This window comes from Cricetulus griseus, chromosome 3, assembly GCF_003668045.3.
Source record: "Cricetulus griseus strain 17A/GY chromosome 3, alternate assembly CriGri-PICRH-1.0, whole genome shotgun sequence".
Classification (NCBI taxonomy): Eukaryota; Metazoa; Chordata; class Mammalia; order Rodentia; family Cricetidae; genus Cricetulus; species Cricetulus griseus.
This window is the reverse complement of record NC_048596.1, coordinates 131,555,930-131,577,242: the sequence shown is the minus strand read 5'-3', so window position 1 is coordinate 131,577,242 and position 21,313 is coordinate 131,555,930. Positions and strand designations below refer to the sequence as shown.

General features: G+C 43.3%; 2 protein-coding genes across 6 annotated transcripts in view; both read left to right on the top strand.

Annotated features, from left to right (window-relative positions):
• Positions 1–4,938, top strand: part of Tars3 (threonyl-tRNA synthetase 3) — a 44,560-nt gene extending 39,622 nt beyond the window's left edge. The window contains exons 17-19 of one of the 2 annotated variants that reach the window (XM_027408092.2): positions 1,726–1,798; positions 3,010–3,124; positions 4,351–4,938. In XM_027408092.2, coding sequence (XP_027263893.1) covers positions 1,726–1,798; positions 3,010–3,124; positions 4,351–4,499 — 337 coding nt within the window. In that variant the 3' untranslated portion in view covers positions 4,500–4,938. Of the gene's footprint in view, positions 1–1,725; positions 1,799–3,009; positions 3,125–4,350 lie in introns of those variants that run through there. The other variant, XR_003483895.2, reaches the window with a different exon arrangement.
• A 1,345-nt stretch (positions 4,939–6,283) lies between these two features.
• Tm2d3 (TM2 domain containing 3) lies at positions 6,284–15,757 on the top strand. Of its 4 annotated transcripts, XM_027408093.2 has the most exons (6): positions 6,496–6,631; positions 6,920–7,012; positions 8,179–8,363; positions 11,506–11,680; positions 12,798–12,873; positions 15,442–15,757. In XM_027408093.2, exons 1-6 carry the CDS (start codon positions 6,541–6,543, stop codon positions 15,605–15,607), a joined length of 786 nt encoding a protein of 261 aa, XP_027263894.1. In that variant the 5' UTR covers positions 6,496–6,540; the 3' UTR covers positions 15,608–15,757. The 4 variants fall into 4 exon arrangements, with proteins under 4 accessions (XP_035298355.1, XP_027263895.1, XP_027263896.1 ...); XM_027408094.2 differs by lacking the exon at positions 6,920–7,012 and having other exon boundaries at positions 6,478–6,631; XM_027408095.2 differs by lacking the exon at positions 12,798–12,873 and having other exon boundaries at positions 6,495–6,631.
• Positions 15,758–21,313: the final 5,556 nt, after the last annotated feature.

The following is a 21,313-nucleotide window of genomic DNA, read 5'->3' as shown; positions in this document are numbered from 1 at the left end:
CTGTTGGGTTTTTGAATATTCAAGAGGATCCAATCAGTGTTTCATAAACTATGGCCAACAGGGGATATTCATGGACTCCACCACATGAATGCGACCTCACTAGGTTCCACATTGCTAAAAATTTTTCTGAGGACTCAATTCTCTTCAGTAGTGACCAGTCCTAATCCAGGGGAACAGAAAGCTAGTTTGGGGTCCCCAATAACTCAACTAGAGCAATGTAATGTGGCCTCACAGAGTCTATTACAGTAGTTCATGGGAGCCAAAAGTGTAGGGATGAATACACATGCTACTGAGGATGAGTTGGCATGTTTATGTTTCTGAACAGTTGGCTCTGGTTTAAATAGGTGGGGATAGGTGAGAGGATGGTGTCTTGTACTGGGATGGAGTAGTGAAGTGGACCAAAACCTAAGGGAAGCTAGCGGGATGGAGGCATGCAGAAGGGAGCAGAAGGTGATCCTGTGTGGAGGGACCAGGCTCTCTTCAGGGACTCAGCATTCTCCCCATACTCTGTGTATCAAGACTTCAAATACCTGCCAGACTTTTGATGAAAATGAGGTTCCCTGGGGGAAATAGGCTGTGGGTAGGATGAGACCAGAGCATAGAAGGAAACATTTACATTTTACTTTATACACTGTGCTTATGAGTTTTGCCATGTGTTTGGTTATGTTTGTTTTTATGTATTATTATTTCTGGGATTTAAGAAAAGGGATGTGACTGTGTATATCATAAGGTAGCATCTGGGAATAGTCTCCACTGCACTCTGTTCCACCCTTAAACTAAGTCCTCACCGCAATGAAGACAAAGGCAAATGTGTCTCACATCAAACATTAGCCTCTATATTTTTAAAAACAGCATTATATTTTGACAAATCCTAGGTTCACATCTAGTTTTAAGAAGTAATACAGAGAGATGTATAATTTGCCCACTTTCCCCCAGTGATAACATGTTGCAGAATTACATAGTACATCACAACCAGGACAGAAGCATTGATGTGATACTGCCAGCCCTGTTCTGATGTTACCATTTCACATGTGCTCAATTCTATGCATGGGTGTGTTTAGTCCCATATGTATCACACGTAAACATGAAGTCATCACCACCAGTCATAGCACTAAAAAGTGCCATTATTTGTAACAACTACTCACGCTGTCCTTTTATGGCCACTCATGCTCTATCCTACTTCTATCTACTAATCCAGCAACCATACACCTATTTTTTTCTCCACAATTCTGTCAGTTCAAGAATGTCACATAAATGGGGTCGTGCAGTATACAACCTTCTGATTGGTTATTTTTCATTCACTAGAATTTCCTCGAGAGCCATCTTTATTCTATCAGTTCACTGTGATTGCTTTTGGTATTCCAAAGTGTGGTTGACCATGCTGGACTGTTCACCTGTTGCAGCACAATTGGGTGTTTTCAGTCTGGAGCTGTTCTAAGTAAAGCCACTGTGGGTATCAGTGTGCAGGTGCTGGGTAGACACAAGACTTCTGGAATAGATGCCCAGGGGTGCAAGAACGTGTCCTCCCTCTTTTCCTCTCAAAATTTCAGGCTTCCTTCTCTGTCTGCTCTGATACCTGCCAACTTAAAGTTGCATTTGCTTCTGTGCCATTTTACCAATACTACTGTCTTGTAAAGCTCGCCCTGAGAAAGCGTTGCTACTTTTAATCACATAAGTGGTCATTTGGAAATGACTTTGAACACACATATGTTATATATTTTTCAGGCCTCTCTGGCTGTCTCCTCGCCAGGTAATGGTCATTCCTGTAGGTCCAACTTGTGAAAATTATGCACTTCAGGTAAGATTACAGACATTTGAAGTATACAATAACTTGCCATGTATTCTGTGTAGGTCATTGACTTGAAATGTCATGCATGCTACTGCTGGTGGTGGTGGCGGCAGCGGCAGTACATGCCACACCTTTAATCCCAGCACTCGGGAGGCAGAGGCAGGCAGATATCTGTGAGTTTGAGGCCAGCCTAGTCTACAGCATGAGTTCCAGGACTGTTACACATAATAAGCATGTTGACAACACCTGTGCTTTCAGTCATTGGGAACAATACATGAATTGTGTCTGTGGAGCTGCATCAGAACTGCTTTCTTAATGTTTTTGAGAAATGGGTATTTTTCGAGCACTTCACACTTCCTCTTTCCCTTGTGCCTTTATTGGGGAAGAATACCTTATTATCTGCAGTTTATAACAACAGATGTTTATTTTCTTACTTTCAGGGGTGAGAGGTCAAGAGTCTGGGAGCAGCTTAACTTGTTGATTCTATTTTCTATTTTTAAACTTAAAAAAAATTTATTTACTTATGTAGGCTTTTTTAAAAGACATGATCTCTCTATGTAGCTCTGGCTGTCCTGGAACATAAACAAGGCTGGCCTGGAACTCACAGAGATCCTCCTGTCTCTGCCTCCTGAGTGCTGGGATTAAAGGCGTGCATCACTACACCTGGCTCATTCATTTTCTGTCTATGAGTGTTTTCCTGCCTGTCTATATGTGCACCATATTTGTGCCTGGTGCCCGAAGAGTTTAGAAGAGGGTACCAGAGCCCCTGGAGCTAGATGGGGATGAGAGTGGGGTTCTGAACATCACGTGTGTGCTGGGAACCAAATTTGGGTCCTCTGCAAGAGCAATGCTTGCTCTTAACTGCTGAGCCATCTCTTCAGCCCCCAAGCTAAAGTTCTATCATGGTGTCTCTCAAGGCTGCAGCTAAGGACACAGGCGCCATGCTCATGTGTGAGCTGCTTCTCAGGCTGTTGAAATGCCCCCCAGAGCAAGGGATCTGGAGAGAGTCAACCTAGGCTTGCCAACACAGGCTTTGGCAACCTAGATTTAGTAGTAATATGCCCTCCCTTCCATGCCTTTCTATGACTCACACAGACCAAATTTGAACAAAATGGCAATCCCTGCACAGGGTGTTAGTACTAGGATATGGGAAACAGGACTGCTATGGAGTCTGGATACCATAAAGAACATAATGACAGACATATCTCTCTATCTTCTAGGTGTCCAAGGAATGTTTTGAAGAAGGCTTTATGGCTGATGTGGACTTAGATGAGAGTTGTACACTAAATAAGAAGATAAGGAATGCACAGCTGGCTCAGTATAATTTTATTTTGGGTAATTTAAACTTATACACTTTTTCAGATGCTTGGCTTGGGGCTTTACTTAAAGAAAATAAAAAGGAGGAAGATGTTGTAACTACTTATCCCAAGTCAAGCTGACTGTTGAATTGTAGTGTACAAGGAAGTGTCCTGCAGCTCCACAAGAAGTCTGTAGTGCAGCATCACTAGCAGCAGTTAACATTTAAGCCCAAATGGAGACAGACACCTGCCCCACCCTAATGCAAGGCCCAGATGCTCCCCTTTGATTTTCTGGTTTATTAGAAACTTGGGCTAAACTATATGTAGAAAAGATTCAAAATTTTAAATGATCAAAAGAAAAGATGATTAAGTAACATTCTCAGAGATATGTAATTGGGTACAAAGTCCAAAAATTTGGTTTTAAAAAAAGAAATAAAAATTAACAATAAAGTCAAGAGAAACTGATATTAACATGCCTGGAGGTACGGTATGGATATGTCCTGTAAGTTAAAAGATTCTGTAGCAAAAAGAAAAAATAAAATGCCTAGAGTTGTTCTGTCAACAGTTGTTCACTGATAATGTTTGCCTTGTAGAAAGAATTGGATGTTTCCATTAGGCTTTTTCTTGTGTTATAAATCTTGTATTATCTTACTGGAAAGGTGCCAGAGTGACTGATGACCAGAAAGGTAGAATTAATAGCCAAGCTATTGAAAAGGTAACCAGGAACTCAGCCCTCACTAGGACCATGTCTCTCCATTTCTGTTTCCTGTTTTGCTCTGTTTCCTTTATACTTCTGTTTCCTTTATACTTTTGAATAGTCTCTTAATTCCACTTCACAGTTTCTTCTTTCTGTGTGGAAAGAAACATGGGTGCAGATTCCTGCATCTTCTCACAGATAGATTACTAGAACAAACAGGCTTTCCCCCACATTCTATAAAATTCTGGTTGGCTTGCCTGGATCCAGCCACATGATATTTCCTTGGAATCATCAAATAGGATAGAAAGAATCAGATGTCTGTAAAAGTTCCCTTCCCATTTGTGTCCCAAGACCACAATAGTGTATTCTGAACTAGACAGGAAAGAGGCATAGATGCCATCCCTCCCCTCAATACACTTAACTATTGAGGGAGGACCTAATGCTCAATAGACTGAAGTTTAGTAAGTAATATTGAGAGGAAACTCAGACTGAACCAAATGACTGTTAACTTCATGGTAGGTAAATCATTAATATTAACCATGTTTATTTCACTTTCTTTTCTACAGTGGTTGGTGAAAAGGAAAAGATAAATAATGCAGTAAATGTTCGAACAAGAGACAACAAAATTCATGGAGAAATTTCAGTAGCTTCTGTCATTGAAAAATTGAAGAACCTAAAAAAATCGCGTACTCTAAATGCTGAGGAAGACTTTTGAAGTCTGTTCCTTGTATTTCTATGTTTTTCTGAGAACTTAAGATATTAGTACTTCTAAGAACCTTGGGGCTACTAATGAGTCCATCTAAAAGGAAAATGATTATTTGATATATACATATTTTATTTTAATTCATTGTGTTCTGAGACTAAATAGGAGAAGCTGGAGAAATTCACAAGAGATCAAGACTTCAGAGACCTCACTGGTAAAATGGTATTCATTCAAAGAGGGAAACACTAGTGAGAATTATCAAAGTTATGCTGTGTTGTTTCTCAGTAGTCATGCTTCCAGGCTGGGGGCTGTAGGTTTGTGACTACAGCATCTGCCTTGCATGTATGAGGCCCTGGGCTCATCCCCAGCAATTGCCACCTCTCAACCAACAACAAAAATAGACTTTAAATAAAAGCCCATGGTCCTTTTTGAACATGGGTATGTGTGTGTGTGTGTGTGTCTTATTTTCTAATACACATGTCTCAGGTATTTCTATGGCTGTTTTACTAAAGATTACACTAAAATTTCATGTCCAAGGTTGGAATTGTTACATCATTTAGCAATGTTAAGAGAAGTACTAATATTTTGTTAGTGACAAAGGAATATGAACCTCAAAGAAATTTTGTGGAATCTGTTATTTGTCTTGTAGGCTAAGAGTTGCAGTTTTACTGCTTCTAAACCACAATTTCTTATTTATCATTAGAAAAAAGTAAAGTCCCAAATAAAATGCATCGCACAGTGTTTCTAGAACCTCTGCAATGTATATGCCACGCCACATTTGCTTTCCTAGGTTTGAATTACTGGGGAGTTTCACTTATTTGTTGAATCAAGTGTATTTCAGACTTTTTTTTTTTAATGAGATAGGATCTCAACTATGTCTGCCTCTGGACTGTATTTCTGATAGTTTTTAAATTATTTTTTATTATTTTATGTGTATGGTTGTTTTGTCTGCCTGTTTGTCTGTGCACTACAGGAGTGCATGATGCCTACAGAGGCCAGAAGAGGGTACCAGATCCCTGGAACTCTACTTATGGATGGTTGTGAACCAACATGTGGGTGCAGGAAATCCAACCTAGGTCCTCTGGAAGAGCAGCCAGTACTCTTGACTCTCCAGCCCCTGTATTTCTGATTTTAACTGAAAGGATTTAATTAGGTTCCAAACCTTACTGTCTTGGAACATAATTAAAATAGCTGTATGCCAAAGAGAATTTAGTTACAGGTTTATTTCAGTAGGTGCTGCAGAATTCAAATTAAGTGCAGAAAGGAACCTGTCTTTGACATATTAATCAGTTAGTGTCATAGATGAGAGCAGTGTGAAGGGGTAGAGTGCAAATTGTGACCATTTTTAAAGCTAACGTTTACTTTGGTTTTGTTGGATGCCAGGCGCCATTTCATGTACTTTATCACTTATCAGATGTACAAGTGGGAGAATGGGGAGTTTGGGGACTCCAGAGTGCTTGTCAGCAAAATACAGGCATAGGGAAGAAGAGGCATATCAACAGCATGTTTCCTGAGGTATGTGTGATGGAAACAGTGCAGGTTGCCGAGAGCAGCTCCCCTCCTCAAGGTTGGTGGTTTCTCTTGGTCAGGCAGGGCTGGGATTCTTCTTACGTAAAAAAATCCCTCACATTCGGCTCTTGTCCTAGGTCCCTGAGGCCTGGCCTGTTTTTTCCAGTCTCAGAGGAACTGTAAGAACCGTGTGTCCCCCAAAGTTAGGCTTTGGTGAAACGTAGTAAAGCCAAAGTCCTGGGTCCTGACCACCTGTCCCTCTTGGAGCTACTTCCCTAGCTGTATGGGTCAGCTGAAATCAAATGGGTAACATCATTACCGCCGTCTCCCAGTGGAAAGAGAGGGACCCCTCTTCAAAGAGCGTGAGGGCGATTCAGGTCCCAGTCACCTCCGGCCGTGGGCCACCGTGCTGGAAACCCGCGGTGCCCACCACAGAGCCGGAGCCCAGCAGCAGTGCGCCTGCGGGCCGCGCCCGGACACGCCCCCTTCGGCGCGCCCCACAGCCCCGCCTCCTGGCCCGGAAGTGCGCACGCGCACCGGCAAGATGGAGGCTGCGGCGGAGCCGCTGCGGTCTGTCCGCCGCCTGTCCCGCGTGCTGCTCTTCCTCTCCCAGTGCTACATTCTGTCGGGCGATGGTGAGTTCAAGGCCGGGGGCCGCACCTGGAGAGCTGGTGGCACGAGGGCCCCAGGACCCGCGGGAGGCCGGCGACAGACGACCGGGCGCCCCAGCCCTCCGGGCGGAGGCCGCGCCGCGCTCCAGCCGGGCCGGAAAGCCCCGCGTTCCCTAGCGGCCGTAGCCCAGAACCCCAGTCCTCCCGGTCGTTTCCGTTTCACGAACCATATCTGCCCTGCGCAGCCCCTACCCGAGTAGCACACAAACCAAGGGTACCATATCCCAGGATAACATGTTTCTCTAATTGTAGGATCCTTAAATTTAGAGCATTCGCAGCCGCTGGCTCAGTCAATAAAGGATCCGGGCCCAACACGCACATTCACAATAGTTCCCAGGGCAGCAGGTACTAGACATTTTCTATTCTGGTAAATGTGCATATTTCTATCGAATAGGTTTCCCCTTTCTCTGTTTTCGATAAACATTTCTTTAGATAACAAGTCACCTTTCTATTTTGGCCGTTTAATGTGTTATTTAGATATGCAAATTAAGGGCAGATAGCCACCGGTTTGATATTTGATTCCTTTTTGAAATCTATGACTCACCTCTTCATCCAGCCCCACACTCCTCATTTCTGTTTATTATTTTCTACTGTCTCCCAGTTCCTTAACCACTGCTACTTTCCTTTGAATTAAAAATAAGAAGTCTACAGTGCCTCCCCAATGCTGTTCGAAGGCTGATTGAATACCTGGAGTATAAGCCGGGTGGGTGGGGTCGTACTATTGAGAGCTAGAGGATATTACCCCTTTGGGGCCTTTGTTTCCTCAATCTTTCCGGCCACTGTAGTTAGCCTGACCTGTGACCATTTCCGTTTTGTGATTTGAACCGTCCAGCCTCAGGTCTCATGGAGATAGTTATTGGGGGAAAATGTTATTTATTTTACAGAGTTGACCACTTTGGTCCATTTTTCAAGTATTCCTGTTTTGCTAAGTGGATGCTGGCTCTGTGGGCTTTTAAAGTTCCATATTTCAGTGACTTGGACTTGAAACTGGCAGAGGTATTTCGATTATTATTTTGGCATACCTACTAACAACAGTTATTTTCTAGAATTGGGTATCAGTGGTCTCATTTTTCTACCAGTAAATTCTACCAGTAAAAGGACATTGCGTTGGATTTGAAGAGATGTGTATTCTGGTTCTGGTTCTGTCAAATACTCCCTCTGGGATTTTGCATGGACTGACTCTGCCTTGTCCAAGCTCTAGTTTTTCACCTGTGCACCTGGAGCTGTTGAGTCCTTTAACTTGGATCCAGCACTTTCCCTGCATTCTTTTATCAATGAGCACTTTCAGTTTTCATAGCCACTTGGTAGACACGGATGAAATGGCTTTTACTAATGTCACACAAGTTACCAGGTTCTAGCTAGCTGGTGACAGAACCCCTCTTAGATTGCAGGTGTCCAATGGGTACATGTGTCATTGCTAATAGTTGGTGTCTCCACCTTAGAAAATTGTCGTTTATGGCTAATGATGTCTCTCCACTGTCTTTCACTCTTCTTCTGATCACTATTCATAGAGAATAAGCTGCTCTCCCACCTCACAGAAAGTACTGAAATCCCCCCTTACATGATGAAGTGTCCAAGCAATGGTTTGTGTAGCCGCCTTCCTGCAGACTGTATAGAGTGTGCGACCAATTTCTCCTGTACTTATGGGAAGCCTGTCACTTTTGACTGTACAGTGAAACCTTCTGTTACCTGCGTTGTAAGTATTGTAGTTTACTCATTCCAACTGCATGGAGTATAGCATTAAAAATGTAGCTTACACTGGTCAGAATCAGACATGTGCTGGGATATATCCAGAAATAATTTGATTGTGGTCTTTTGTGACTGCTGCAAAGTATTTTTTCTTTTTTTAAATTTATTTATTTATTTTATTCATGTACATTGGTGTTCTGCCTGCATGTATGTCTGTGTGAAAGTGCCGGGTACCCTAGAACTGGAGTTACAGTTGTGAGCTGCCATGTGGGTGCTGGAATTGAACTCTGGAAGAGCAACCAGTGCTCTTAACCACTGAGCCATCTCTCCTGCAAAGTATTAACTATTGCATTTGGTTCTAGGAGTATATCTCAGTGGTAGAACACATGCTTCATATGCATTAGGCCCTGCCCTCAACAACACCTGACCCACAGCCAATTTTTAATTTTCCAAAAATGAAAGTCTTGGGCTGAGACGATAGCTCACTTGGTAAGGTACTTGCTGTGCAAGGACAAAGACTGAGTTTGGATCCCCAGCACCAGTGTAAAACTCTAGACATGGTTGTGTGCACCTGTAATCCCAGCGCTGGAAAGGCAGACACAAGAGGACCTTGAGGGCTGGCTGGCCAGCCCTTCTAGCTGAATCTAGGACTGGATGACGGCTTAGTCGGTAAAGCAATTGTTGTGTAAGCCTGAGAACCTGAATTTGGAACTCCAGGTTCTGTAGAGAACTATCAGGGAAGAGACTGCATGTCAGTCTCTGTCTTCCACGTGCAGGTACACAAGTGGACACACATGAGAACACATACATACCACAATGAAATAAACATAACTATAAGTAAAATCTTCCACCTCCTTCTATACCAGGTTATACCTGTTTGAGTTGTAATGTTTTCAAACAGTCTGGTTGATTGGTTGGCAGTGTTGCTTTGTGGGATTGGAAGGTGTCAGTGTACTAGCCCAAGTCTTTCATGAGTGTCTTGTTCTTAGTAGTGAGAACTGGGCCACAGAGGGATGGTAATGTCCTTTTACCGAAGGTGAACTTGCAAAGGGATCAGTCTTGTCAGTGGTGGGAGGCAGCATAGCACTGTGGCCAGTGTTCCATCATTTAGATAAAACCATGTCCATGGCTAGGCCCCACAGAGAAGAGTTCTACCTCAAGTTGGAGTGAAGCAAAGTTTATTAAAGTAGAGATATGTAGTGTGCTCACTTTAGACTTAAGAGTGGGTGTTGAGAGAGTTAAGAAAAGAATACTGTGTACTCCAAGACAAGGTTGCTGTTTTCTTAAGAGTTTCACTTGGGCGTCTTTACAGTGGCTTTGTATATGATCCTGTAACTTTCTAAGTTACACTATTTAAAGGCTGTAATTTACAACAAGATTTAAAGAATCTCCTGGTTTAAAATGTAAATGAAAAGTGTGACCTGGCTTATTTAGTTTTCCTAAAGCCTTTGAAATGAAATTGTGCAGTGGTTTCGTAGAATGTGCTGGGGGATGAAAGAGGAATCCTAATACAGGTATAGACAAGGCTCCAGACGTTCTGGCCTTGAGTGTGTACTTGGTCTAGTCTTAGGGAAGGGAACTTTGTCTCTAGACGGTTTGGGTTTTATGGGTTGACATGAGATTTTTAACTGTTAAGCTGCAGGAAACATAAACTAGATCTCAGAGCAAAGGGCCTCATTCCCATGTTCCCATATGTTTTTCTTCTTTCTACCCTGTCTCGTTCCTAGTGGTGTAAAGATGGGTTGAGTAGATGCATGGGATACCTGGTAGCTCTCTGGGAAAATACGGGAGTGAACCTACCCAGTAGATGGAAAGCTCAGGTGATTGTCTTTGTTGAGAGGCACTGAGCTCTGGCCCCAATCTGATTCTTATATGAGCACAGCACATGGCCTCACCTCAGTTCTAAGTTGTGTTTACCCTTTCCTGACTCAGTCTCTTCTGGGGTGTTACTTATGCTCATGAACACTTGACACATCAACCACCATGCAGTCCACCTGAGAGCCACATGATGGCAGTAACTCAAAGCTCTATCTGTCACATGTTTCTTCTGAGCCCTGAGGTGCTGAAGTGATAGAAAGTGCACATCTCATTCTCTTCCTCTTCCTCTTCCCCCCTCCTCCCTCTCCCTCTCCTTCCCCCCCCCTCTCTCTCTCTCTCTCTTTTTCTTTTTTTTCAGTGTATAAGTGTTTTGCCTGCATGTATATCTCTGCAGCCACATGCCTCTTGAGCCCTCAGAGGCTAGAAGACGACATCAGATCCTCTAGAACTGGAATTAGAGATGGTTATGAGCCGCCATGTGGGTGCTATGAATGAACCTGGGTTTTCTGGAAGAACAGTGTTCTTTTTTTTTTTTTTTTTTTTTGAGGGGAGCCTCCTCTTTTAATTGAAAAAGTTTTCTTACAATTATATATTCTGATCATGCTTCTTCTCCCAGTTCCTTCCCACCTCTGTGCCCATCCAACTCCACACACTTTTTTCTCTCTTTATAAAACAAAACAAATAAGTGCATTTATGTATACTATTTAAAAGTTAACAAAAGTGATGAAATACCATTCTGAAACAACTCTTTCTATTTTTTTGAGACACGGTTTCTCTGTGTAGCCTTAGCTGTCTAGAGCTCACTACATAGGCAAAGCTGGCCTTAAACTCAGAGATCCACCTGCCTCTGCCTCCAAGGTGTTGGGATTAAAGGAGTATGCCACCACTACCCTTTTCCCTTCTCCTTTCTTTCTTTCTCTCTCTCTTCCTCCCTCCCTCCCTCCCTCCCTCCCTCCTTTCCTTCCTTCCTTCCTTTGTTTTTGTTTTGTTGTTTTCAAGAAGGGGTCTCACTATGTAACTCTGGCTGTCTTAGAACTCACTCTGTAGAACAAGCTGGCCTTAAACTTACAGTGATCCACCTGCCTCTGCCTCCCAAGTGCTAGGGTTTAAAACCATGCACCACCACACCCAGTCCATAGCCTTTTTTCTTTAGATAAACTGTATAAATCTTGCCCCCCCCCCTTGATGCTACTTATGAACCTGCTTCCTTTACTTCCTGCCAGGTCCTAAATATAACTGTTTCAGGAATTTAGTGTCATGTGACTGTGGTCTATAGATGTTGTAACAAGCTGCCATATTATAACCCATTCACTTTGTGCTTTGGTCCTTAGGATCAAGACCTCAACCCCCAGAGGAACTTCATCATCAACATGACTTGCAGGTTTTGCTGGCAGCTTCCTGAAACAGACTATGAGTGTACCAATTCCACAAGCTGCATGACAGTGGCTTGTCCTCGGCAGCGCTATCTTGCCAACTGCACAGTACGAGACCACATTCATTGCCTGGGTAAGGAACAGAGTTCAAGGGAGCAGTGAGCAAACTATCTCAGGTCTAAAACAGATTGAAGCTCACCAGGGTTAGTTACCAGTCAATACTGATGGCATGTTATCTTCCTGAGGACATTGCTGTATCTTCACAGAAGTGACTCATCATCTGAACTTTAGTCCCTGCTTCCTCCAGGAGAATGTTTGCCCTTAACTTTGTCTTCCAGGATGGCTGCCTTTATTATGTTCCTAGCAATGGATAGTACAAACTGCTCTTAATAACCCAGCTCTTCTCTAGTACCTGGTGTCTTCTACTGAGAGTTGCTTGCATTTATTACATTACTTGTAGCAACCTTCCATAGCCCTAAGGTTCTTTCCCAGGTTGTGAACTCCATTTTCCTTGGAAGATCTTTGATGATGAACAGAATGGGGTGTGGGGTGGGGGTCACATGGAGGCCTGGAATTGGTGTTGGGTGCCTTCCTTGATTACTCTCCATTCTATTGGTGGGGGGATCTCTTACTAAGCCCAGAACACACCAGTTCCAGCTCTGGCTAGTCAGCTGGCCCGGGGGCTTTCCTGTACCTGCCTCCTCAGTGCTAGGATTGCATGCCTGTTCAGCTTTTCAGTGAGATCTGGAGATGCAAACTCTGGTCTTACGCTTTATCTCACATTCTTCTTTATCCCTGGAGCCACCTCTCCAGCTGTCACGGACAGAACTGTACTTGGAGTCAAAAGTTTAAGTTTTGGAATCAGCCTCTTTAATGATGTGTTTTTATTGGTTTCCTATCCTGGGTTCATAAAGGTAGAAGGCATTTTTTTTTTAAAGTCAAATTTGGCTTTTCATATTTAGGTCTGGTCCTTCTGGAATTCATTTGGTAGATGGTATATGGTAGATTGGGTTTTATCTTTCTCCCCACATGGTCATCCCTAAGTTAACTAATGTAGGCACTGCATCTGTTTATTGAGTGGCAGGGGTTTTGTTTTATGCTGTTCGACATACAATGTTTTTGTAAAGGGATTTCAGTTTCTTTCAAATTCTATATTACAATACTATTATTGTTCGTAAGTAAGTCTCTAGGAGAGTAGTATTGTATGTGCCCATGTTTCAGTGTAAAAAAAAAATTTTGTTTTTGGTAAGGTAACCGGACTTTCCCAAAACTGCTGTATTGTAACTGGACTGGAGGCTATAAATGGTCAACTGCTCTAGCTCTGAGGTAAGCTTTGGTCCTGTTGACTTTAAATGCTCCTGGGATCTTCAGGCATTGTACTCAGCCAGGCTCATCTTCACCTGAGCCCCCCACTTTACGGTAGATAGATGCTAAGAGGTTAGATGGAACTCTGTGGAACTGAGCGGCATTAGCTGCCCTCCTACCCTACCCCAAGATGTGACTTGCTGGAACTACTGTTACACACTGTTATTAGAGAAAGCCAGACACCCACCCAACTCACTAAAATACTGTGCACTGTTTGAAACAGGTCTATAATGTATATTGTAAGTAATTTCTAGAAAGAGAAGTAATATGCTCAAACTGAAAACTAGAAAAAAAAAGAAAATGAAGAAAAAAATTTAATTTAAACATTTTGGGGGTCTGTGTGTATATGCATGCATGTATGCGTGTTTGCACAGCACACATGTGGAGGCCAGAGGGCAATCCTGTAGAGTTGGTTCTCTCCTTCCTCTACTGCTTGGGTTCTGGGAATTAGACCTGAGTCACCAGGCTTTTGATTCAAGTACCTGAACCTACTGAGCCATCTCACTGGCCCATGAAAAATACTTTAAATTACCTATAATTTTGCTGTCTAGACAGTTGTATATCTGTAACTCTTGCATAAAAGTGAGCAAGTACTGGGTGGGAGATAGATAATTCAGTTTGTGGAGTGCTTGCTGACAAGCATGAGAACTTGAGTTGAGATTCCCAGTACCCACTGCAGCAGTGCATGCTGGGTCCCAGGGGTTCCCAGGGGCTGGGTGAGTGTCAGGGGCAGTCAAGTGATGAGGTGATTAATAATAGAGTAAAGCAGCTCAAGTTAGCCCCCCCCACACACTCTGCACACACATACACCGTATACTTCATGCACAGAAGAAAAGAAAATATACTTGTATATTATTAAGCTTTTCGACAGTGTCTAAAAGAATTGTACCAGCTCTTCTCACAAAAGGAGAAACCAGGAGAGACTTTAGTGAAGTGATTGGTAGTAAGTTAGGCCCTTCACATCTGAAGTCTTAGATTAGGCCCAAGACCCTGAGGCCTGCAGTGTGTGACTCTGGGCACTGTTCCTCATCTGTCTACTTTATATTTTGGGCCAAATTCTTTGTCTTGAGGCTGTCCTGTACCTACTGGAATGCCTGCTGGCATGCTGACTGAACTACTAATTGTCAGAACACTCCAGTTTTGGTTATCAGGATCTCTCCAGGCATTGCCGAAGGTCCCCTTGGTGGCGACAGGGCCTCTGTGTTAGGATCTAGACTGAGGAAAGAGAAGAACCCGGTCTGGGGAAAGGGATAATTGAAAACTAAAAGAGCAAACCATGATGGAAACTCAGAAGCACAAATATGTTCCAGTAACTGTCTGGCTGTGGGCTTTGTCTGCAGTGACTGAAATTAAAATTCACGACTGACTTTCAGATTGCTGTGTTTATTCTTTTTGTTTTTGAGATAGGTTCTTCCTGTGTAGTTCTGGGTGGCATGGAACTTACTATGTCGTCCACACAGGCTTCACCCTAACACAATCCTATCTCAGCCTCTAAGCGCTGGGGTTATGGGTGTGAGCCATCAGGCCTGGTGAAACAACAAACCAGACCTCATCTTAATTTAAAACAATTTAGTCTAACAGAAAAATTGCAAAGGTGATTGAAAGTTCCCATGACACTCCTCACCTGGGATCCCTAAGGTTGTCAACATTTTATATCATGTGCTACACTGAACAACTGACTGGAATTTTGAAAGCTCTTTTGTCACAGCTCAACATGGGTTATTCAGAACATTTACTCCAAAGAGAAGATGTCTGCGGGTTTCTCCAAAATGCCATTGGTTCCACGGCCCCCTCAGATACCAAAATCATGGGCACTCAAGTCCCTTTTATCAAATAGTGTAGTGCTTGCACAGACCCGTGTACATCCTATCCATTCACCTTCCATCCTGAGATGGCTTATGAAATCCAGTGTCAACGCTTGTCATTTGTTGTTTAGGGATAATGACAAGAAGGTTGGCTGAGATGCAGAACCTTCCTCTGGATACAGACTGCTCTGCACTGGGGAGGGGGTAGGACACCAGCAGAGTAGCCCATGGGTGGGTACCTGTTGGAGCTTGGCACCTCTCCTCTGCACTTGCTATGCTTGGAGTTTTCCTGTTATAGACCAGCTTTGTTGGATCCCAGAATTTAAAGAAAATTTAAGAATCACTCAGCGCTAAATCTCTAGGGAGAAGTAACTAAGATTAGGTGACTTGATATGAGTTTGCCAGGTGTGTCAGCTGCCTCAAGACTCAGTTCCCCACTTCACACCAGCACTCTGCAGGCTGGGTCCCTGCAGTAAGAAAACATTGGATTTCAATGGAGCTAAAAATTGTGTGTTTCCTAATTTTCCCCTGCCACCAAGAATTGAACCCGGGTGTCATACATGCTGAACTCGTTGTTTATCATTCGCAGCCTTCTTGTCCATGATTATTTGGTGTTGTAAATGTGCACTCTCGGGAGTTAGGTCCTCTTGAACCCTTTCCTACCATGACAGTAACCACCCGACTGCACTAATGGAGTTGGGGCCATTCTGTTTTTCTTTTGCAGCATCACCCTCGGGGGATTTGGAGCAGATCGCTTCTACCTGGGCCAGTGGCGTGAAGGCCTCGGCAAGCTCTTCAGCTTTGGTGGCCTGGGAATATGGACACTAATCGATGTCTTACTGATTGGAGTTGGCTATGTGGGACCGGCGGATGGCTCTTTGTACATTTAACTGTGGTTATGTGCTTCGGAGAGCAGTGTGTAGAACAAGTCCTTTGTGTGGAAATGGATGTGGTATGAGAGTTGTATTTATGTTTTTAATGTACAGCATCTGTACTTGGCTTGCCTTGATGAAGGTAAAATAAAGAAATGGAACACTGAACCACAAGAACCTAGAATTTTTTTTTCCATAAAGAGAAAAGGTAATCTTAAAGCCAGAAAAACAAAATGGCGGAAGTCCACTATTGAAAGTCCGCCTGACGGATCTTTGTGAGTCCGAGGCCAGCCTGGTCTCCAGAGTGAGTGCCAGGATAGGCTCCAAAGCCACAGAGAAACCCTGTCTTGAAAAAACAAAAAAAAAAAAAAAAACAAAAAAAAAGTCCTGCCTGAGTCACACCGTGTCTCTTCAGCTTCAGCCATCAGGGAATGGGGTGGGGTTATTTTGCCAACTAACCCCACTTCTGTAAGTGGGGTTAGACTTCCATCATCTGTAAGTCATGAATGTAACACCGTCATAGTCTGATCTATCTGTAGAGAATAGTTCCTGTGTTGAGTTTGCCATGTTGGATTTTGTTGGCAACATAAACAGTTGCTGAAAATTAATAAATTGCAGACCACATTAAATCCAGAATAGCTTTTTGTATGTTTCCCATGCTGAAATGTCTTGAATAATTATCATAGCTTACTGATAGACGGAAAATGTTGATTTTTTTATCACATCCCTCCATTCTAACAGGTAGTTGCTCATAGTTATCTGGATCATGGACACAATGGAAGCCCTTTATGTAACAAGTATATTTGAGTGGTTACAGATCTATTATTAGGCCTTTCACGGAAGAGAGAAATAATAGCAATTTAGTCCAGAAGGAGCCTTGCTTAGCATTGGTTTTGAAACATTAGGGCTGCACTTCATATCTGCGTAAGACTGTTAGCCAACATACCAGATCTGGAAGCCATCAACCGTCTCTGGGGAATATTTATACAAATCTCATAGGCAGCCTGTCATCCTGGCACTTGGGAGGCTGAGGCATGGAATAAATATATTGAGGGATCTTGAGGATAGCCTGGATTCTGTAGTACATTCCAGGCCAGACTGACTGTAGAGACAAACTCTGTCTCAGGAAAAACTCCCGAGGGACAAACTTTTCAAAGATGATTTACTAGATGTGGGCTGCCTGAAAGTGCCATCAGGTCAGTGCAGCAAGGACCCTTTAAGAATGGGAATCTTGAATGGTTGGTCATCTTTGATGAGTGAGGCAGTGTAGCCAGCTGCAGTTCCAGTTTTGGTCACTAGAAGGCGCATTCCCCCTTATGTTTATGTTCCGTGCTGTTTGCTGACATTGCCAAGCTTTAAGTTTTCACCGAGGAGCTTGTTTGCCCTGTGTGGACACAGCAGCGCCTGCAGCTGTGTAGCCTTTCCTTTTTAAGGGTCAGTGGTTACTTCTCTCCTCTGTGAGACTTGGTTGAGGTACTTCTGAAAAAGAAGCCCTTTTGCCAGTTATCTCTTCCTCCCCTTCTTTGGCTCTATGAAGAGACTCTGTAAGGTTTTCCTTTTGAGGTGGAGCAAGGAAAGTCCCTTTGGGGCGTGACTGACTTAAACAGGATCATGAAGGAAGTAATTAGCAACTTGCTGGACAGTTGACCATCCTTATGGCCTCTGGATCTCAGATGACAAAGCAGTTTTTAAAAGTGAAAATGCAAATATTCAGAATCCATAAAAGGAGTCCTGAGTGAATTTGTACTCCATATACTACAAAGTTTTTGAGAAGGGACAGCTTTTGGCACCAGTAGGACATTACCCATAGTGCACTTAGGCTTGCTCAATGAGTTCTGAGACAGGATCTTTCAAATAGCTAAAATAAATTCACAAAGAATGAGACTCTGGAAACACAATGGTGAACTCATGCCTGGCTCCCAAAGGAACCCACAGAAAGAGCCACACTTACAGAGGCTACCAGAGAAGGTACCATCCATCACAGAGCCCATGGGACCCTGGTGACAAGGTGCCAGGTTTGGGTTTGACTTTCAGATTCTCCCATGCTCAGTGGGCTGTTCTCATGAAAGGTGTAACTAGCTTGCTCATAGTTATCCAGTTGGAGGTCTTGATGGTCCAAGATCAAAGTGCTGGCAGATGGCGAGATACTGGGGACCTGTGTCCTCTTGGCATTGCCTTTCTAGGTCTTCACGTTGAGTTCATACACAGGGACCTTCTGGGTCCTAGGGCTCAACCCCATTGCCTAATCTCTTCCTATAGGTTCACTTCCTAAAATCTCCTGGATGTTAAGGTTTCAATAGGAGTGGAAGTGGAAAGACACAGGCATTTATACCCTAGCATGTGTGCCATGTGTATGAGGAAGCCATTCGAACTAGTCCATCTCTCCTGAGGCAGGACTGGTCCCTGCAGCAGCCATCTGTCATATCATCCCTGTCTCCACCCTGCTTTGTCAGCGCTTTTGCTTTTACCCCATAATTCTTCCTGGGATGGTGTCATGTTATTTATTCCTAATACCTGCTTTGTCCACAGCATGACATCTTGTACTCAGGCCCTTCATAATATCTGCTGAGTGAGTTACTTCTGTGGTGCCTTGAAGGCATCGTGCCTTTCAAGGACTGGCAGCTGGGATGCCTGCTGGGAGATATGACATTGGCTGTAAGTATCTGTCGGTAACACCATGTTAATCTTTGTTCTCTCTCTCTCTCTCTTTCTCTCTCTTTCTCTCTCTCTCTCTCTCTCTCTCTCTCTCTCTCTCTCTCTCTCTCTCTCCCTCCCTCCCTCCCATCCTCCCTTTCTCCCTCCCTCCCTTTTTCTTCCTCCTCTTCCACAGGACCTCTCTTCTGTGCCACATTGCCCAGAGCCTCCTCCCAGGGGCTGCTGTTTAGCCTATGTCAATCTTTTTTCTTGCTGGGGAAAATTCTGGTTTGTGGTGCTTGTAAAAGAGATTTTTTAAAAAGATACTCTGCCTCAAGATTTTTTAAATGTACAGACATCTTTGCTGTGCTGTGCCACTTCTGAGGACTAGCCCACTCTCCTATGTTGTGCCATAATTGGATTTATATTGGAGCAGCAGCACATCAATTGTTAAGGAATCTGCAGATAGTTCGAATTCAGAAGCAACAAGTGGAAAACGAGCAGTGTCTGCTGATGTTTTCCAAATATATGGTGAAGACGCAGTGAATATCCATCCCTCTTGGCGTATCCAGTTAAGATACTCTGGGTGTGGTGGTTTGAAAGAAAATGCCCCCCCTAGCGTGTGGCACTATTAGGAAGTGTGTCACTGTTGGGGGCAGGCTTTAAGGTCTCCTATGCTCAAGCTAACTCAGTATGCAGCATACAGTTGCTTCTTCAGCCTGTGAATCAAAATGTAGAACTCTCAGTTCCTTTCCCAGCACCAAGTCTGCCTGCATGCCACCATGACAATAATGGACTAAACCTCTGAAACTGTAAGACAGCCCCAATTAAATGTTTTCCTTTATAAGAGTTGCTGTGTTCATGGTTTCTCTTCACTGCAATAGAAACGCTCCCGAAGACACTGGGTTAAATATAATGTACCATAAGAATGTAGGAGAGATGGCTCAGCTGTTAGGAGCACTTGCTGCAGTTCCAGAGGTACAGAGTTTGGCTCCCAACATGCTCATGGCTGCTCCAGCACTAGGGGATCTGAAGCCCTTTTCTAGACTCATGGGGTAACCACACCCCATGTACACACATACACACACACATTAAAAAATAAATCTTTTTGACTCTTAAGGAACTTAAATAAAATTAATTTTTTCTCTTATCATATTTGTGTGGATGTACTCAACTACTGAGCCACATCCCCAGTCCTTAATTTTTTAAAATTGCATATGATCATAATATACATTGCACTTTGATATAAAGAAGCCAAGAAAATTAGCATGCCTATCATCACACATAGTTACCTTATTTTTTGTGGTAACGCCACTTAAAATCTACTCCATAAATTTCTAATCTAGAACACAGTAACTAGTTCCCATGTACATTGGAGATATAAGTACGTTACTTTCTTTTCTCTCTGATGGTGCTGGGTGTTGAAATCAGGGCCTTGTGTATGCTACAAAATGTGCTGTCAATGAATTATGCTTCTGGCCTGTGTGATCAAACATCTGACAGATGATTGACAAGAGGTATATTTTGGCTCATAGTTTCAGAGAGGTTTCAGCCTGTCTAGGTGGAGGAGGCAGAGACACAGGAGCAGCCCCACCCTTTGCAGTGGGAGCATGATGGTATATTCAGGGAGAAGAAGGTTGGAACCAAGGGTAGGCATAATCTTGAATTGGCCACACCTAATGACTGATTTTTTTACCCTCCAGGTCTCACCTTCTAAAGGTCCCCCCAGCTTCAAAGTAGCACCTTAAAGTGGGACTTACGGAGAACATTTTGATGTAACACTGTACCTCGGGCCCCTGAAGGCTTATAGTTATCTTATAATGAAAAATGTATTTAGTCCAACTTCGAAAGTCACAATGTTTACATAATAACACTATTCAAAAGTCTAAAACCTCAGGACCAGCAAGATGGCTCATCAGGAAAAGGTGCTTGATTTCAAGCCTGACAACCCTGGGACCCACATGGTGGAAGGAGAGACAAGACTCCCTCCAGTTGTCCTCTGGCTTCCACATGCTCTCTATAGCACGTGCATGTGCCCCCCCATACATACATGCACATACATACCTACACACACCAAATATAAATAATAAAATGTAATTTAAAAATTAAGTCCAAAAATGTCTTCTGAGACTCAAACAAAAATGTGCACCCCTGTATCAAAAAAAAAACAAGTTATATCCTTGCAATCTACAATGATACACATTAAATATCCCATTCTAAAAGGGAGACATAGGGTCATAGAAAGGAAAGATTGGACCAAAGCAATACCAATATTTATCTTCATCAGGATAAATAGTAAGTCCTATGGTTCCACTTTCAGCATCTGGGGCACATAGTGGCATCACCTATGCTCTAACAGGGTTGGGTGGCTCTGCCTCTGTGACCCTGCTTTCTATAGCACACATGGGCTCTCTCTTGGGCTATATCCACTCAGTGCCTACAGCTTTCCTAGCTTTCCTTCCAATCCTGGTATCTCCAATATCCTGGGGTGTCTGTTCCATCTTAGGCTTCACCATTGGTGCTATACACTTAGGTCACCAGAGCTTCTTGCCTGAGGTCTGATCCTTCCACACATTGCCTGACGTCACCAGCTTTTCTCTGGACGTGAATGCAAGCCCATCTACCCCATCACGATTTTACTCTGTCTAAAAATCTTCTGTCAGGTTGAAATGTGGCCGTGGCCCCCTGTACCAAAGCTGCATTGGTCTCTGAGTGCCTGGTCAGCTGAACATGGGAAAACACTCCCCTGTGTGGCCCTTTTCCTGCAGCAATCCCTGGAACTTACAAGTGAATTTGCATTTTTAGATCATAGAGCAGTGATTCTCAACTTGTGGGTTATGACCTTTTTTTGAGTGGGGGAAATCTCACAGAGGTCATCTAAAACCATCAGAAAACAGATATTCACATTATGATCCATAACAGTAGCAAAATTACAGTTATGAAGTAGCAATGAAAATAATTTTATGGTTGGGGGTCACCACACATGAGGAACTGTATTGAAGGGTCGAATCGTTAGGAAGGTTGAGGACCACTGACCTAGAACCTTCTGTGGGAGGAGGCTCATCCTCAGGGCACCTTTCCTGTTGCCCA

Coding starts and splice junctions, on each gene's coding strand:
- Tm2d3 (XM_027408093.2), top strand. CDS start 6,541: ATGGAGGCTGCGGCGGAGCCGCTGCGGTCTGTCCGCCGCCTGTCCCGC. Junction 7,013..8,178: donor AATAGTTCCCAGGGCAGCAG/GTACTAGACATT, acceptor CACTATTCATAG/AGAATAAGCTGCTCTCCCAC. Junction 12,874..15,441: donor TCAACTGCTCTAGCTCTGAG/GTAAGCTTTGGT, acceptor TTTCTTTTGCAG/CATCACCCTCGGGGGATTTG.